The sequence below is a fragment of the Xyrauchen texanus genome, chromosome 27 (assembly GCF_025860055.1).
Source record: "Xyrauchen texanus isolate HMW12.3.18 chromosome 27, RBS_HiC_50CHRs, whole genome shotgun sequence".
NCBI lineage: Eukaryota > Metazoa > Chordata > Actinopteri > Cypriniformes > Catostomidae > Xyrauchen > Xyrauchen texanus.
The window spans coordinates 29992428-30009447 of record NC_068302.1 but is presented as its reverse complement, the minus strand read 5'-3'; the positions used below and the strand labels follow the sequence as shown (position 1 = coordinate 30009447).

The 17020-nt window shown below is 36.1% G+C and overlaps 1 protein-coding gene across 1 annotated transcript in view; it reads right to left on the bottom strand.

Moving 5' to 3' along the window:
* Nucleotides 1-2996: 2996 nt before the first annotated feature.
* The window catches only part of LOC127620939 (E3 ubiquitin-protein ligase RNF220-like), a 40796-nt gene continuing 26772 nt past the window's right edge, over nt 2997-17020 (bottom strand). The window contains exons 3-15 of the mRNA XM_052094302.1: nt 14426-14471; nt 14245-14337; nt 13045-13087; nt 12562-12657; nt 11586-11629; nt 10951-11062; nt 7657-7747; nt 7453-7536; nt 7314-7366; nt 7100-7184; nt 4023-4131; nt 3209-3283; nt 2997-3068 (exon numbers count right to left, since the gene is read on the bottom strand). Of these exons, the coding sequence (XP_051950262.1) occupies nt 2997-3068; nt 3209-3283; nt 4023-4131; nt 7100-7184; nt 7314-7366; nt 7453-7536; nt 7657-7747; nt 10951-11062; nt 11586-11629; nt 12562-12657; nt 13045-13087; nt 14245-14337; nt 14426-14471 (1003 nt within the window). The remainder of the gene's footprint in view (nt 3069-3208; nt 3284-4022; nt 4132-7099; nt 7185-7313; nt 7367-7452; nt 7537-7656; nt 7748-10950; nt 11063-11585; nt 11630-12561; nt 12658-13044; nt 13088-14244; nt 14338-14425; nt 14472-17020) is intronic.

The window sequence follows — 17020 nt, the reverse complement described above, 5'->3', positions numbered from 1 at the left end:
GCTTACTGCAGGCAACAATTACCACCTCCTCCATTCATTCTCAGCCAATCGGATTGTGGGTAGGATAAGGGGTTAACCATCATACTGAATATATAATAGGCTTTTTATTTTGTATATATGGAAAAAATGTGACAACTAGCCCCAGTCTTCCCAATTAATACCTAAAACTGGAATATATTTTAAGACATATACATTTGTCAACATAAATTATTTGATAATCCAATGAAAGAACTGCAGTAGACTGAGTGGGATCTCCCCACTCAACTTTGAGTTGGCAGTCAGATTAAATTGTGTATTTCTCTCTGTCCTCTCTGATCAAAGCAACCATTAATGGTCAATTTAAAATGGACACTGAAGAGGTAGAGCATTTCTGCACCATGTTTTTCCAAGATATCCCTTCCAAAACATTAACTTCAAAAATTGCTCAAAAAAAGGGTTAATGGAAGCATAAATATCCCAAAACAGAGAACATTGTTTATTATTCTTTTTTTTCATTCATGTGTTTATAGGTGAAAACCTCAGATAAGGAGTGGACTTCGGGCGGAGGACTGGTGCGGGTAACTTTCTTTGCATTAGAAGGAGGATTGAGTGACCCAGTGTCACCCTGACCTTTACAGGGCTGGGTTAATCCAGCACTAACCTAAATCCACACAGACAAGTGTTCGTATTCTGCTGCTAATTAGAGATATGTCAGGACATCAACATCGGACATCCTTTTTATGAGGTGATCCGTTAAAGATAGCTTTAGAATAGTTGAAATGAACTGCCCAGGTGGTGTTAAGATACTTACAGTACAAGCAATGTGATAAACAGACTGCAGGGTATGTGCAACTTCTGAGGTTGTGATTAAACATGGTTTACCTTCCAATAGGTCCATATCCATATTTAAGTCCAACCTAATTATAACATCCTGGTGCAGACTCATGTCATGTTATTGAGTCTGACATGTTCAGTCAATAATTTTAGGGTGCAACAACAACATATATTTTATATTGTTAGACAACACATTTGGTTTATTTTGTCAAAGAAAAACGAATGAGTCTGTACAAAATACATTATCATAAAACAAATCTGGTTTTATTTTTCAATCTGTTTATTTCAGATAACTATCAAAAGTGCTTTACAAACTTTCAGTTACTCGTTGTAACTTGACTAAAGAGACTAGACAGTAACAAAACTATTGCTAAAATACCACAAAAGGAGATTCCTCTTCTGTTAGTTGTGATCTTAGTTCCTTTAAGTCACAAAGGCCTTAGCCTAGTTACTCAGTGTCAGGAGGCCTTTGTTCTGATTAGCACTGGAGAGAAGTGAGGACTAAGCTGAAAGTAGCATCCCTACCCTGATCTAAGTATCAACATTACCTGCTCCTAATTGTGACTCTTCTACATAAGACATGTATTAATACAGCAATCAGCTGTCAGAGGTTAAATGTCAATGCATTATTTTATTATGTTATTCATTACAGGAATGTAACTATATCTATGTTTTGAAGTAAATTTGAAGTAGAGCTAAAAATGTTGTAAATATACATGTAAGTCCTTTAAGTCAGAATATCTGTTGGAGGACCATGAAATAAAAAATATTTCATTTATGTTTATGAACAGGTTGATAACTGCAGGGGAAATGGCTTTGCAATTTTGTCTCTGTAACTCTAAGCATGCTTAGGATAAGAGTAACAGAAAATAGGATCATGAGACAAAAATATGTTTTTTAAATGCATAAGATAAACAAACACACTATTTTAGACATAGCATATTACATTGAAGGTAACATAAGATAATTTATCTTAAACCATATTTCAAAGATCCCATTAAGTGATAGTTCTTAAGGGGTAAACTATTAAATTACAGTATGGAAAATAAATGTACAAGATTCAATGCGTTCTGCACATTCTACACAAAAAACATTTTTTAATGATTAAAAGGTTTAAGGGGTAGTTCACACAGAATTAAAAATTCTCCCATAATTTACTCACCCTCATGCTATCCCAGATGTGTATGACTTTTATTTTCTTCTGCCAGACACAAACAAATATATTTAGAAGAATGTCTCTGCTCTGTAAGTCCAAACAATGCAAGTGAATGGTGGCCAGAACTTTGAAGCTCCATAAAGCACATAAAGGCAGCATAAAAGTAATCCACAAAACTTCAGTGGTCAAATCCAAGTTTTCAGAAGCGATATGATAACAGATCAATATTTTTTACTCTAAATTCTCCTCCCTGCCTAGTAGGAAAACAAAAGAAGAAGAGTGTGAAAGTGAAAGTGGAGATTGATTGTAAAAGGAATTAAATATTGATCTGCTTCTCATCGACACCTATCATATCACTTCTGAAGTTATGGATTAAACCACTGGAGTTTTATGGATTACTTTATGTGAGTTTTTATGGACTACTTTATGTGCCTTAAGAGCTTCAAAGTTCTGGTCACCATTGACTTGCATTTTATGGACCAACATAGCGGAGATATTCTTCTAAAAATCTTAGTTTGTTCTGCAGAAGAAATTAAGTCATACACATCTGAAATGATGATAGAATTTTAATTGATGGCGAACTATTCCTTTAACTCTTTCCCATTTCAGATCAGAACACTGCTAGATGCAATTTGGGGGAAAAAACTCTTCCGTGTTTGCTGTAAACATTTATAAAGCTGTTGGACAGATTGCTTTAGATCTTTCTTTGTAAGAATAATTTAAAAACAATATTTTATTCTTGATCAAAAGATTCTATTCATTGAAACACCATTTTGTGATCAGTTTTACTTTCCTCATATTATTGTTATGGCATATTATTGTGAAGGTTTATACCATAACATTTTACCATTTCATCAAGAAATGAAAACTGGTCACAGTGGTCGTCATCTAACTGGGATGCATTTTGACAGGAACTTATTAAATGTCAGCATTCATTCCTCTGTTGTGCAAGATGTCATTGGCACAGAATGGGTCTCCTCAGTAAAATTGATCAGTTTATATAGAGTGCAAACAGGCACAGCTATTATCACAAATACACTCGTCTCAGGTCCCCAGGTGAGGTGATAGTGTTGCACTGTGGACACAGTTTCTTTGCTCCCTGTGAAAAACAGGAAAGAATAAAATGATTTAACAAAGACAATAACCCTCTATTAAATAGTTTACTTCTCAATTTACTTCACTTCTTATTAACGGATATAATGCTGTTCAACACTTGTACTAAAAAACCTTTCTTCTCACCAGAGTGCGAAGCCAGCATTCCTCACAGTGGACATGCCAGCACTGGATGGAGGTGAGTGGTACTGTGTAGGAATCCTAAAGAAAAAAAAAATGCATGTACTTAATTTCCTATGCAAAGACCAAATATGTAAACTAATAACTTTATAATAATAATAATAATAATAATAATACATTTCATTAATAACATACCATTGGCCATACATTTTAATAAGTGATAAACCATATGAAGCACATTTAGAAATACATTTGGAAATATATTAAATATTTGTATTTTTTTAAACTCTTGGCTTAATGAAAGAGCAAACAGCTAAACATTTCTGCCAATGGAAATTCTACATGAATAACAAGCACCATTTTACACATACAGAATTACACCTACATGTTACTGTAATGATTAGTAATAACAACAGTGATGTAATTAAGAGCAGCTCCACAAAATAATTACACAATAAACCATGTACTTAATTAGTATTACAGTACATATGTTAATAGACAGTAATGCTAAAAGGTACTGTGCAGATACATTTTTTGTTCGCAGAGGAACAATTCATTTAAATGTACCTTTAAAGGTACACAATATGGTACAATTATGTACCCAAAACAAGTTATAAACAATCTTTTTAAATGAGTTATAACTAACTAGAGATACAAAATATATCCCTTTGAGGGTACCACCCCACTGACGGCCCTTGTATCTTAAAAGGTTCAGTTTAGTACTTTGAATTGTGTGATAACATTTCTATGTTCTATGAGCATGAATTTCTCTTGGATTAGATTTTAAACTCAGACATTTAAACAGCAAGGCCAAGCTTACCATGCAGATGAGACACTTGTATCTGTCCCCTCGCGTGAGCTGCTTCTCCAGATCTCTGATTCGTGTTTTTAGGGACTCCAGCATGCTGAGGGAGGGGTTATTCGATACACTAAATAAAACAAAGAAGAAATCCATCAGAGATAGATTAGAGAGTCACAGTGTGCCCAAGGCTGTGTTGCTGAAGGCCACATGCTATGAATTCTAAATTACACATGCACAGTAATCACAAGACAGATTGCATCATTAAATGAGATGCATTCAGAAGCACATTTAACATTGTAATACATGAGCATGTGCCACCCTAAATTCTGTTGTCAAATTTGATGAACAGTAAAAAACAAGGAGTTTACGATGCGTATCTGCACGTTTGACATGTAAATCTTGCCTGGTTTGCCAAAAGAGTGATATCAGAAGGCAAAAAAAAAGGTCCTACAGAAATGTGTAGTAACTTTAGAGTCAATCAACCATCTTGTGTTGGACAAAGTGCAGCATAATTCCATAAATAATAAAAAATGCAGTATATACACTATATATCAAAGCAAGCATGGGCAAGGTTCATAAATTAATCTGGGCATATCCAGGATTGCTAGCTAAAAGACTGTTTTAGGCGAGTGTTGTTGAATGTGTTGCTAAAATGAATGTTATTTGATCAACTTAAAGCTACTAATAGATCTGAACGTGAAGAAAACATTCCCAACAACTCTTAAAATCTCCTTTAATGATGGACAGTAGAGAACTATATAAAAATATACATAATATGTTTTTATATATGTACATAAAACATACTGTAGTGAATGGACAATTGTTTAAAATGTATTCTAGCTGAGCGTTTATTGTGTTCTACTGCATAACTTGTGCATTATTTACAGCTACTTTTATATTGAATGTTCAGTTGATTTTTTTGGTATTGCAGCCATAATTGTTAATAATGTACTCCAATTGATTTGAAATGTAAATTATCATGATACTTTGTGTTTTTATGTGATTAGGCAAAATATGCCATCATCAGAAAAAATAAAATCCCCCTGAAAATCAGTTCCAGGGGGCAAATATTGCCCCTTAAAATAAGTTAATATTTCACACCGGTGTGGACAAAAATGACATAGGATTAGAAACTGGATTGACTCTTGTAGCGGCATCTGCAGCAGCAAGTGAGGGATAGAGGTGTATCCATAGTGTGCAAACATTGTCCCAGTGTAATTGCTTTATTAGCGTGTCCACACAGGGCCGGGATGCGAGCGCCCCGCGGCAGACTGTCATTTGTCAGAAACGGTCTTCCTTCTTTGCTCACTAAACTGTCCTCACTTGAGTGTTTCCACTTTACCACAATTAAATAACACTCGCTCAGAGCCCCCTAATCCCCGACAGGAACATCCTGCCCAACGCAGCAGCATTTAATCAGCTCACAGGAATTGAACTATGACAGCAGGAGGTTTAAGTGATCCATCAAAAATGCCTCATGTAATAGCCGCCAAATATAAGCATAATGAATGCTGTTTTTTTTCTCTCGCGACTGTCTGGAAATGTAAAATATCTGGCCTCATCCTCAGGCTAAATACCAATTGGAGAGTGGTGATGGAGAGCAAAAATCTTCTCCAAACCAGAAATGTTACAGAGGTACATAACTAATATATACACAAATTATTGAGGATGATGTCCAACCAAAATAGCAGTTTAAAACAGAATTATCAACCCAATTTACTTTCTGCATATGCAAATTATGCATATAATGCATATTCCTGGTCTTATTGCTAATGATTCATCTGTGCACGTTGTTCAAAATAAAGATTTTTAATATTTATATTTTTAATATTTTATAGTATTTTATAATTCATATTTAATATTTGATCAAAATGCAATCAAATTTAATTTTCAACATAGACAATACCAGCTATCGGATAATGTTAACTAAAAGCCAAACTACGCTATTTAGGTATTGTTTTAGGACACTCGCTATCGGGCCTGGCTCCATTCAAGTAGGAACACCCACTTTTCACAATCCAATCAATTCCCGATTTATAAATATCCTACTGTGCTTTTTATCTTGTTATCCTGTAAAATGAGTTGCAAACAGGGTTTCTTGTTGACTTATAATAATACATTTCACGAGAATTAGAAATGCCAAGATGTGCTAGCCAACATAAACAATGAACAAGAAACATAATGGCAATCACCGAATTGCCCCTCTGCGTTCATCATTGTGAGAAAGAATGGAATATTGCCTTATTTACTATCATATATGAAATGAAGTTTCAATGTGTGCGTGAGAGAGTGAGCCATTTAAGAGAGAGAGAGTTATTATAACTGTAATGATGCAATCTCACTAACCTGTAAGTGGACATGCAAATATGTACATATCACATGCAAGCAAAAAAATGTAATCATTTAAAAAATATTTCAGAGTTTCATAGCGACCTGACCCTCCCTGGCTGATAAATGAATCCATCAAGCTGATTAATGACACACTCCGAAACATGTGGCACGCACGCTTCACTTAACCTGCCAAAGTGTAACCCCACTGAGAAAGAAGTGACGTTGTTATTGAATGGCTCAGCCCCTTTAAAATTCCTCATGTGTCCCTCCTATGTGCAAACATGACCTCAGCTGCACGTTTAGAAATGCTTAAAAATCTGTCCAAGTGCACATGGGAAGAAGTTTAAATCCCTTTTTCCAACAAGGTTTAAAAAGTGCTGCATCATAATCCTGAAGATATTTATTTCCAAGAACATGACAGAGATGCAGAGGAGGGTGGGAGAGGAGAAGAGAGAGAGAAGAAGAGTGGTGGGTGGAGGCACTTGAATCAATAAATCATTGGCCAAAGAGGGTGGAAAGGGATCAGCACACAACACAGACCAGATTCAAACTTGCCTCTCCCACATAAGTGCCACATCCACCACTCCAATAGTATTTATGTTTTTTAAGTGGCACTTATGAAAGATTTCAAACTATTTCAGTTACGATAGCTCAGTTGTAGTTAATCTGAGGCAAATGTCAATACTGTGATGCACAAACATTTTGTGACATATATACAAATTATGCATTCAAAACTGTTTGTGTTTTTGTTAAGATACACTTACATCTCTAACTCGCTATTTGTGCAGGTTCTTGGAGATGTTGTGCTTTTGTTGTTGTCAAACTCTCCATTACTTGTAGTTGGAGCTTCTACACACAAAGGACAACAATTATTCATTCAATACATGCATTAACACTAGCAAAAACAATTAGCTTTACATACTGTAGTAGAAAACATACAGAATATGTTAAAAACACATGAAAACACACAAGGCTCACCTGAGTTTGCCAACTTGGTTTGCCCTGGAGATAACCTGTTGGTTGTGTCCCCACTTTAAAAGGATAAAAAATGGTTTTGAGAAATGAGAATGGTATGTAGGACTCCTAATAAAAGTGTGCCATTTGTGTCTGTGCATATTTTAAAACAGCTCTAAGTGCTTGCCTCTCCTCTGCATCTCTGGGTTTATTGTCTGAACAGGGAATCACATCCGCCTCTGTATATCTGAGACAATTGGCTGAGGAAATTTATCATCAGAAATGCTTTTATTCACATTTGAAATTCATGCAAACAAATAAAAGCTGTGCTGGAAACTGTGCTGACTGACAGCATGAATAATGATACTGGGCTTTTCCATAATCCAACGTATCATCACCATCCACATCCAGATCTGCATCACTGTCATGGTGCTCTTTCAATGCATTGCTCACCAAACCTTAAGACAGAGAACAACAAATGCTCACAGGCAAATCTGGGGGCAGTAATTGAGAGATACTGGCCAATAACAAAAATCCTTAAATGTGTTTATGCAGAATAGAGCACAAAGACTGTGCACAAAATGTCAAAATAGATTATAGAGTGTGCATTCATTGTGTTAGAGGTTAACTTCAGAAACACAGTAGGTAGAGATGTAAGTTGTTGTACTTATAACAACACAAGGTTCTGAATGACCTCTGAGTCTTGTTTGATCGGCTCTACCTCTGTTTTTGACCCATGGATCAGTGCTATTACTGTAATCCCCTTCTGAAAAGGTTAGCACTCCAACTACCTCATGTGTCACACACACACACACACACACACACACACACACACACACACACACACACACACACACACACACACACACACACACATGTTGTGTTTCCATGTTTTATGGGGACTTTCCATAGACATAATGGTTTTTATACTGTACAAACTTTATATTCTATCTCCTAAACCTAACCCTACCCCTAAACCTAACCCTCACAGAAAACATTCTGCATTTTTACATTTTCAAAAAACATAATTTAGTATGATTTATAAACTGTTTTCCTCATGGGGACTGACAAAATGTCCCCACAAGGTCAAAAATTTTGGGTTTTACTATCCTTATGGGGACATTTGGTCCCCACAAAGTGATAAATACACGCTCACACACACACACACACACACACACACACACACACACACACACACACACACACACACACACACACACACACACACACACACAAACACACTTAATTCTTCTCTGATTTTATCAGATAAGTGACATTTAGATGCATCCTTTTTGCACACTATTTCCTGATTTCCATTAAAATTTTGATTCAGATTTTTTTGGGTAAAACTTCACAATAAGGTTGTATACATTTACATTTGTTAAAGGAATATTTCGGGTTCAATACAAGTAAAGCTCAATCGACAGCATTTGTGACATTATATTGATTACCACAGAAATAATTTTGACACATCCCTACTTTTCTTTAAAAAAAGCAAAAATCAAAGTTACAGTTAGGCCCTTACAATGTAAGTGAATGGGGCCAATTTTTTTAGGATTTAAAGGCAGAAATGTTATGTTTATAGTTCTATAAAAGCACTTTCATTAATTAGGTTGGCTTGAAAAAGCCAACCTACTGATCTACTATTTAAACGTATTATAATTAGTGGTGCTTGCGAAGCAAAGCATCACTATTATGATCTCACATACTTATTTTTTATTCTTCCGTACACTTCTCCGGCACCTAACTCGTCCCGCACCGTTTGTTGTAGACCCACAAATGAGGTGTCAAAATGACTGGCCTATTGAGGACACCTGTGCTCTGGCTTTTCTAAGGGATGGGGGTATGGTGCTCCCCTGGGGGGCAGAAAACTGTCTCAAAAAGTCCCATAGTGTACTATGGGAAGGGATTATTTTACCAATACGTTTTTAAGTATCACCTTGGAAATAGCATAGTCATGCCCTAGCAACCATTTAAGGCACCCTAGCAACCACACTTCATAGACTTCCATTCAAAATGGCTCAGAAGGATATCTTCAGAACAGAATGTCATATAGACTTGCAGATTGGCTCTTTTGAGTCAAGTTAGTAAGCAGCCAACAACAATCACTCTTGTCACTGGCTAGCCACACCCTAAAAACTATTTAAAGCACCCTAGCAACACGCACTACTGACCTCAATTAAAAATGGCTAAGAGGGATATGTTCAAATCAAAATGTCCAAGAGACATAAGAGTTGGCTTGTTTTACTTGGGTGAGCAATCAGTCTTCAGGAATCCACTTGGAAACTACTTAGCCACACCCTAGCAACCATTTAGAGCACATAGCAACAAAAACCCCTTTTAACTTTCATTCAAAATGGCTTAGATGGGTATCTCCGGATTAGAATGTCATACAGACTTCAGTGTTGACTCGTTTGATTCAGGCTAGCGAGGAGCCTTGTTAGTATCACCCTGGCAACTGCCTAGCACCAAGATTGGCTTACCCTAGCAACCGTATTGCAAAACCAATATCTCTGCACCACAACATCGTACAGACTTCAAATTTGGCTTTTTTGAATCAGACTAGCAATCAACCTTTAAGTATCACCCTGAAAACGACTTAACCACGTGCTAGCAATCATTTAGCGCATCCTAGCAACCAAACCCAATTGACTTCCATTCAAATTGGCTCAGTGGGACATCTTTGGATCAGAATATCATACAGGCTTCAGTGTTGAATCATTTGATTCAGGCTAGCAAGGAGCCTTGTTAGTATCACCCAGGCAACTGCCTAGCAACCAAATGAGCTCACCCTAGTAACCAAGTAGCAATATACATATCTCTGCACCATAACATTGTAGAGACTTCCGGGTTGGCTCATTTCACTCAGGCTGGAAAGGAACCTTTTGAGTATCACTCTGGTAACTGCCTAGCAACCAGATGGGTTTACCCTAGCAACAAAGTAAAATCTTTTATATCTCCACACCAGAACATTGTAGACACTTGTGGGTTGGCTCATTTGACACAGGGTAGCAAGAAGCCTGTTGAGGATCACCTTGTTAACTGCCTAGAAACCAGATGGGGTTACCCTAGCAACCAGGTAACAAGGTTTGGTTTAGTGTTAGTTGCTTGTAATATTATTGACTGTTAATATAATGAGACTTCCTGGTTGGGTCATTTACTCAGGCTAGCAAGGACTCTTTTGAAAGCACATCCATCCATCCATCCATCCATCTCTCTCTCTCTCTCTCTCTCTCTCTCTATCTATATATCTATCTAGTTCTTCAGTTGTTTAAATCGGTTGTTAATATATGATATTTTTAGGGTTTTAGCGTTTACAGCTTTACGTCATCATAGCAACATAGCTGTAAAATTGGATATAACTTTAATAAGTGATTTTATCACATCATAATAATGTTAACATGCATATTATTTACATCTTGTGGCTATATGTTTGAAACAGTGAGTATTTTAACGTTTACGGATTGGCCCCATTCACTTCTATTATAAGTGCCTCATTTTAGCTTTAGGATTTAGCTTTTTTTAAGGAGGGATGAGTCAACTTTTTTGGTTTGTTTATTGATGAATCATGAATGTATTGATTTATATTAAATTATAAATAAAGTACTATTGTGTTTTTATAATCTGATAATCTGTATCACTAAACTTGTGTGTTTTGTACCTCTGAAACCTCTGAGAACCGAAACCATCTGTAGTCTTTTCTGTTCAGCCCATTCAAACTCACTGCCGGCTGACAGCACAGAGCCATCTTCAGCAACACACATGCCGTCTCTCTGTTAAAAAACATACACACACAAATATATATATATACATACATACTCATCAGTATCTCTGGTAAAAATGTCCCTGCCAGCCTTGAGGCTTTTATCTGCTACCTGCCCTAAATGCCCTCTTGAAAGAAGTGAAAATAAAAACAAACAGACGTTTCACTTGCTGGTTCATAGTTTGCCTGGTCCTTCCGGGCCCCTCTATCACCCACATCTACCTATCTTATCCATTATATGACTGAAATGCCTGAACAAACAGCATGTCTTATCCAACCTGCCAGTCAAAAACAGACATCACAAACAGGGCTGAATGTGGAAAACAGAGCTATAGACAAAGGGGATCACAGTGGGCAGTAGGGGAAGGATCAGTATATGGCCACAAGTATGTGGACACCCAAACACTGCACCTATATGTGCTTGATAAACAATTTTAAAACAACTGGCATTAATAGGGAGTTGGTCTTCCCTAACAGTTTCCACTTTGACATGTACAATACACAACGACTGAATGACTGCATGGCCGTCATACCTGATCCTCCTCAACTTTCCGTCTTTTCAGTTTCCCAATGCGTGCTGTAAAACAAAATTGAATTTTATGTAAAACATTAATAAAAACAGCTGCTCAGATAAATAGAATTGTAGTGCTGATTGTAACATTGTTGGTTTTAAGTTTGTTCTTATCTAAGAATATGAAACATGAATAAAAAAAAAAATTATTAGATTCGTTTTTTGATGGAAATAGATAATAATGCAAAATGCCAAAGCGGGACAGAAACAGGTCAGAGACTTACGATCTCAGCCTGATATAAACCGATAAGACAGAAAGACCTAAAAAAAACAACTATAAATAAATAGCATGGGAATTGAATTGATCTGTTTATCTGATTATGAAATAAAGACAAATAAAGGTTTTCCAGTATTCTCTCTGACACACACACAAACAGGAAGTAAAATTCAGCACAGTGGAACAGAATCCAACACTCCATTAAAATCTCTGTGTGGTTTGCTGAGATGCTAATGACGTTAAGGAACATTAAACTTTAAGGGCCTCCGCTCATAATAGAGTCAAAGAGGACTAGTAGATACAGAGAGAAGGGGACCTTACAATTATAGTGAAGTTGACCATAACAGAGAGAGGATCATTAATTAGAAAGCGAATCTGATCAATTAGCTGTGACCAAACCTCCAGTGCACCTTTTTTGGATGTTAATGAAACAACATAAAAATTAACAGTCCTGATATCAATCTTTCACAGTACAAAGATTCTATACTCTGTGTAATATCTGGTTGTTAATCGACTAAGTAGGACCTGTGTAATTTTTACCATCCCATAACTCTAGATTTATTTGCTCCTTACAACATTATTTTAAATCAATGCTGATTATTATTCTGGAAGACTATTCAAGTTTGATAAATCTATTTATTTTCCATAATTATTTTTTTTAAAGAAAATAATCAAAATCAGTACTGAATCCGCAGTTGTGTGCTGTGTGAGAATATCTTACCAGCCAATGGACATGAAGATACATGTGGGAATCCATAGTCATGAATAGATTTCACTTTCTGTTTGGCGTAGCACCTGCACCAGCAGAGCTCCTTAACTGTTAACATATCAAAAGGTTAAAGGTCAATAATCCTCTGCTCGCAAGGGTGCTAGGTCAAAGGTCAGGGATGGTGCTTTGATTGTGACCAAAATTGTGGCTGAGTTCTATGGCAGCTATGTCAGAAATAGTATGGGTAGTATGGTAGTATGCCATTCTGAACTCATCACTGTTTAAGGACAATTTGTTATACTGAGTGAACATCTTCCCCTTTTTATACAATTTAGAGACTTTTAATCATACATGTCTATACATTAAATAAAGCTGTTTAAATATTTAAATAGATTTGGTCATATCCAAGCCACTCTGAAATCCCATACAAGAAAGAATAATTTAAAATAAAAGAGATACATTTTATTTTGTAAGATACTAATATTTACAACATACCATTGAGTCTTGTTTGTCTGTTTGCTCGCACTCGCAAAAATGTCTGAAATGAAAAAAGAGGGTAGGGGGAAAAAAAATGAAACTTCAATTTAAATATTCTCAGAAAAACTGAGCTTGAATAATCTTGGAAAAAAGTGAAATCACAATATTTATAATCTCAGTAAAAATAGAACTAGAACAATATCAGGAAAAGTGATATATCAATATATATAATCACAATAAATATGGAACAATAATAAAAAAGTGAAACAGAGTGACGTTTTGCACTAGGCAGGGCTATTTGCACTCTAATAGTCTGCACTGTAATAAATGTCAGTAATTTTAACAGTAAAATACTGCAAAAATGCTACAGAAATAAAATGTTAACAAGATTTTTTTTACAGTGTGGTGAAATCAGAAATTAAAGTTCAATATATCCTATAACCATGGTGTTACTACAGTAATATGGTGTTAATATAGTAATCATGCACATTTTTTTGGTTTGCTATGATTTTACTACAAAATACCATTGTGAAACTATGGTTAATCTAGTAAAACATTGGTACATTTTTGTAAGGTATGGTTAGAGTTAGGATTAGAGGTTGGTGCAGGGTGTCTGTAGGACTCTAAATAAACACAATAAACACACTGCAGTGATACTGTATGTTAGTATTTAAGATGGAGCGCAAATAGCATTTAACAATGTTTGCACCCAGTGCAAAGCAGATGATTTTTGCTGCTATTTACTCTTAGTGCAATAGCATCCATCCTATTAGCACTTAGTGTAAATAGCTGCTGCCAAAGTGAAATCGCAATATTTATAATCACAGTAAAAATATAACTAAATTAATTTAGGAAAAAGTGAAATCTCAATATTTATAATCTCAATAAAATAGAACTAAATTAATTTAGGAAAAAGTGAAATCTCAGTATTTATAATCTCTTTAAGAATGAGCATAAATGTTCAAGGACTTTTTGTTATTCATTTTAAGTCCAGTAGGTGGCAGCACTATACTAAGATTGACATGTCATGTAATCAGGGACTGAATTAGTCTACACTGAAATAAGATCTTAGCTGTAAGTTTTGAAAGTTGCATTTATTGCTATTATAGCCTTAATGATTTTTGCATTTATTATCATTTTATATGACTAATAAGAAAAATATAACCTAATGCTGTTAGTCATGCATGAAATATCATGCATTGTCTGCCCTGTTCTCACCTGGTACCTGTCGGAGTGTACAGCCTCATCAGCGGGACGTGGAGAAGAAGCGGAGGAAAAACCCTCTCTCTTTATGTGCATGGAGAACAGAGACTGAGAGAGAAAGAGAACAATTATTATTGCCTGTGGAGATAACTGAATAATATATAACAAGTGTTGTGAAGTACATTGGTGTCTGTACCTTAGGCGGCCCAGAAGCGAGACACTCCTTTTGAGCTGGACCCTGACTATAAATAGGAGATAGTGTTATTAACAGGACTCAAATCGTGAACTCATATTTCACCACTGGCCCATTACAAACAACACTCACCCTTGCTTTAAAATCACTCAAAGTAGACATGCTCTGAAACCAGGGATCAGGTAGAGAACTGATCTCAACCAATATTTCCTTCACAGTAAGATAAAAAAAATAAAGTCTCCACTCGAGTCCTGTACAGCAGGAAGGCTCTAACACACCCTAGGGCCGAGTTCAATTTGACACAATTACTGTCCACAGCTCTGTCACTAAGCAGATTACAGTTATAATTTCTTTATTGGAGAAATCTTTCATGTGTTCAGAGTGGCTAATGTGCCGCCCTGCCTCGTCTGATGCTGATAGCAAACACTGAGGAAACGCATTATTAGCTTGCTATGATTTTCACGGGGACTGCCTTGAGCTCGACTGGCTGTGAAATGTCACGAACAATGTAACAGCTTGTAATTTGTGATGTTGCAGTGATGGAGGAGACAGAGAGAGGGGTGGAGGCATGGTGCAGATAGCCTGAGGGTGTAGATAAATATGCCATCAAGACCTGGAAGCATTTAATGTGCCTATGGAAGGGACAGGCTAGAGGGAGGGGGTTTTAGGCAGTTTATGTGTGTGTGTTCTCGAGCGTTCATTGTCTCAATCTGTCTTAATTCTGCCCTTCCTCCATCTTTGCATCTCTCCTTCTCTTGTCTACTTTTTTGATCTCTCTACTAAGGGTGGCGATGCATTTTCATGAGCCTGGATGAGATTTGAATTGGAGTGACAGAAGAGCATGCTGACTGTCAGCGCCACTTTACTGTCTGCATATCCCGGTCGAAACATAGAGGCAGAGGCAGCTCAAAACAATCAAATCAACCCTTGACTGATGATCTCAGATTGAACTGGACGGATAGAAAAACAAGAGAAGGCAGGAGAAGAAAAGAGGGATGCTTAGTGAACAGCGTTTATCGATTATTGATCGTCTCATAGTGGCTGTGTTGATTGCATCATGTTCATTTGAATGGAAGATGACAGGTTCATCTTTCTCTCCACATCGAATGTTATTTACATTTAGTCACTTAGCAGATGCTTTTATCTAAAGTGATAGTGGTTAATGTAATTTCTCAAGAGGTAGTGGTGATGATTGAGATGCTGGTGGAGATTGAAATATTAAAAGAGTGTAAGAGGAGGTGTAAATATGGTAAACTGTACTGTTATTTTTATTTGTTTGCATTTTATTAAGAATTTTGATTATAATTGCAGCACAACACAGATAAGAACCACTATGGAGTAAATGGTGGTGCAGAATATAATAAGTAATCACAGTGAAGGAGGGCACAAATTAAAACTTTAGTATTTATTTATATTATTTATAATCAATATTGGGGGGGTGGGGGGGGGGGGGGGGTATTAGACAAATACAGATGAGAGTTACAGGAAATTATTCAACCTGGTCTCATAGAATCATGTTACACTACCTACATTTTTGCAAAATGATTTTGATGTGGCTCCTTGAACGTTTCGCGGCACTTTTCTGCTTTTGTGTTCTATATAGAACCATAGAGTTTTTTACTCAGCTCCAAAGAACCCTTTATGCCAGAAAGGTTCTATTTAAAAGGGTTCTTTGGGTTGATAATTCCTTAATGTATGTACTGTACGTAAAGTATGCGTATGTATAAATTACATTATTGAAAGTTTTGTTTATAAATAGTTTTGAAATTTGCACTACATTACTTTTTGCATTTTCATTTCATACTGCAGAAACAAATCTACTCCTACAGCTTTGGGTTTGATAAGAAAAGAATAAATGACAGATGATCAGATCCAATGTCCTTTCTCTTTTAGACGACATGTTTATCTCAGTATTAAATATAGTCTATGTTTAGTCTTTTCTTGACTCATAATTAAGTAAAGGATGCAAAACATTGTGTTTATCATAAACTGCAAACTACTTCAGCGCATAGCACTGGTTATTTTTAAGCCACGCGCTCGCAGACGCTCGACTCGCATGAGTGATCAAAATGTGCGAGCATCCTGTTTCAAATTTTAACTGTCACGGAAAGGCGTTTGAGCTTAAAGCATTAGTGTGACGTTACCTGGTAAGAAAGAAATATAAATTAACTTGTTGATTCATTTGATGTTATTTTTTATTTATTTTGACTTCACTTCTTGCTATTTATGACTTTCATGTTTAATTCAGCAAGCACAAAGAATAAATGTCGATAAAACTGTTTTGTCTTGGCCTGCGATATTCTCCCCCAGGAGGGAAGTAATTTCAAACTTGAATCACTAAAATCTCTGTTGTGAATTGATTAGTAATCCTGATATCAGGTTATGTTATAATTACAGTTTCTATGTATCTAGAAATCAAGTTTCCAGGAGCACATCACAGCATTGAATTCAGCCAACTGCACTGACATAAAGAGATTAATCAAACTCTATTCAAGAGTGTGAATATGTCAAATCTCCAAAGTCAAAGAGACAACGTGATGGACATGTTACAATTTCTCAACATGTGAGTATTTGGTGTTTGTAATTTTATTGTCATGT